The sequence below is a fragment of the Austrofundulus limnaeus genome, unplaced genomic scaffold (assembly GCF_001266775.1).
Source record: "Austrofundulus limnaeus strain Quisiro unplaced genomic scaffold, Austrofundulus_limnaeus-1.0 Scaffold17, whole genome shotgun sequence".
NCBI classification, from domain to species: Eukaryota; Metazoa; Chordata; class Actinopteri; order Cyprinodontiformes; family Rivulidae; genus Austrofundulus; species Austrofundulus limnaeus.
The window spans coordinates 3,512,828-3,514,438 of record NW_013952419.1 but is presented as its reverse complement, the minus strand read 5'-3'; the positions used below and the strand labels follow the sequence as shown (position 1 = coordinate 3,514,438).

The 1,611-nt window shown below is 35.2% G+C and overlaps 1 protein-coding gene across 1 annotated transcript in view; it reads left to right on the top strand.

Moving 5' to 3' along the window:
• Nucleotides 1-1,611, top strand: part of rxfp2a (relaxin family peptide receptor 2a) — a gene marked incomplete at its 3' end in the record, with an annotated part of 55,639 nt that overhangs the window by 49,237 nt on the left and 4,791 nt on the right. The window contains 1 exon segment of the mRNA XM_014003327.1: nucleotides 340-411. Within this exon segment, the coding sequence (XP_013858781.1) occupies nucleotides 340-411 (72 nt within the window).

The following is a 1,611-nucleotide window of genomic DNA, read 5'->3' as shown; positions in this document are numbered from 1 at the left end:
ATTGTCCAAGATTAATCTTCCGGGTGGATATAGCTCGCTAGCAGCCTCGCACCGAGGACCTATCCACGTCATCATTTACCCAGAATGCTTTGCATGTAAATAAAAGGGCCCTGTCCGTGTAATATTTTTTAAACTTTTAGTTTAAAAATGATAAAAACTAAACAGCCTACAGTATTTTTACAGTCTTTATTTTACAGTTAAAATATGTTAATTAAATAAAGTCTAATGTTAGAACTAATCGTGGATCCCTTTCAAATATCTGCAGTTTACATTTTAAGATGTTTATGTACTGTCGTTAGCTAAGTGTATGCCCCCTCCCCCCCGTTTTTCTGCCTCCAGTGACCTTGGGGGTAACCAGATCCAGATTCTTAACTACTCAATCTTAAAGACGTGCAGCAAACTTGAAGTCCTGTGAGTACATCGCTTAAAATGTTCAAATAAATCCTAAAGCACATTTATTTGGGAGAATCTAATCATGTGATTTGAATGTTGAAACCTCTTCCAGTTGATGCTTCGTCAAGATATTGTTTGTCAGATGTGAGATATGTTTTTTAATTCAATTGCCGTTTCAAGTTCTGCAGAAGCATGCTAATCATCCATTTATGTAAATCAGGTGTGAAGTAAGAAGACATGTTGGTTATTGGGATGATTGACCAAAATAAATAAATAAATAAAATATCCAGGATATTTTTCAAAGGGGGACAGTTATGTCAATTTAGATAGCTTATAATAAATAAAATCATCATAAAACTCATTTTATATTCAGTTTATCTCTGTCTGATATTATTAATCATGTAAGTGAGATAAAAAAGGAAAAACTAAGAAATAAATTTGATCTCTTAACAAACGTGACAAGATGAGACAGAGCTCTTAACTTTCTCGGCCATTTAAAGACGGAGCGCTCGGCTGTACGTTTGTTCAGATAAATCAGACCGAAGTGGTGAAGGAGGTTTAAATAAGCTGCTCAGAGGAACCTGAGCGGTGATTAGAGAGAAGAATAAAACCAGGCAGGATCTCCTGGTCCAAAGTGTGGCGAATTAAAGTAATCAGTTTGTTCCACGTATGCAAATTTAGGATAATTTCAAGTTCCTCTAAAAAGAAAGGAAGAAAAAAAAGAACAATTTTCAGAATGATTGTGCGCCTCGGTCTAACCGTACAGCAATGTCACCCTGAGTGTCAAAAGAAATTCACATTTTAAAGAGATGCATTCATCATTCAGAGGAAAATGTATTCTTTATATCTGATTTTGTTATAAAGAACAGATGAAATCTTTGCTCTATCTTTTTGACAGACGTGAGTTCAGAGACATTACCTTTTTCTTAAAGTGTGAAGCAGAAAATGTAGAAAAACTACATGGAGCTGCCGTGACTCACTCCATTAAGTGTCCTCAGATCGGGTTAAAATAGGAATCTGAAGAAAAATCCACGGACATGTCAGTCATAGATCACTTTAAACTGCAGCCAAGAACATATTTTTAGAATATAGCAAAAAATGTAAGTGCTTCTCATCAGAACATTACACAATACAGCGTGTAAAATAAGTATTGAACACGTCACCATTTTTCTCAGTAAAACTAGAGGTGCTAATGACACGAAATTTTCACCAGATGTT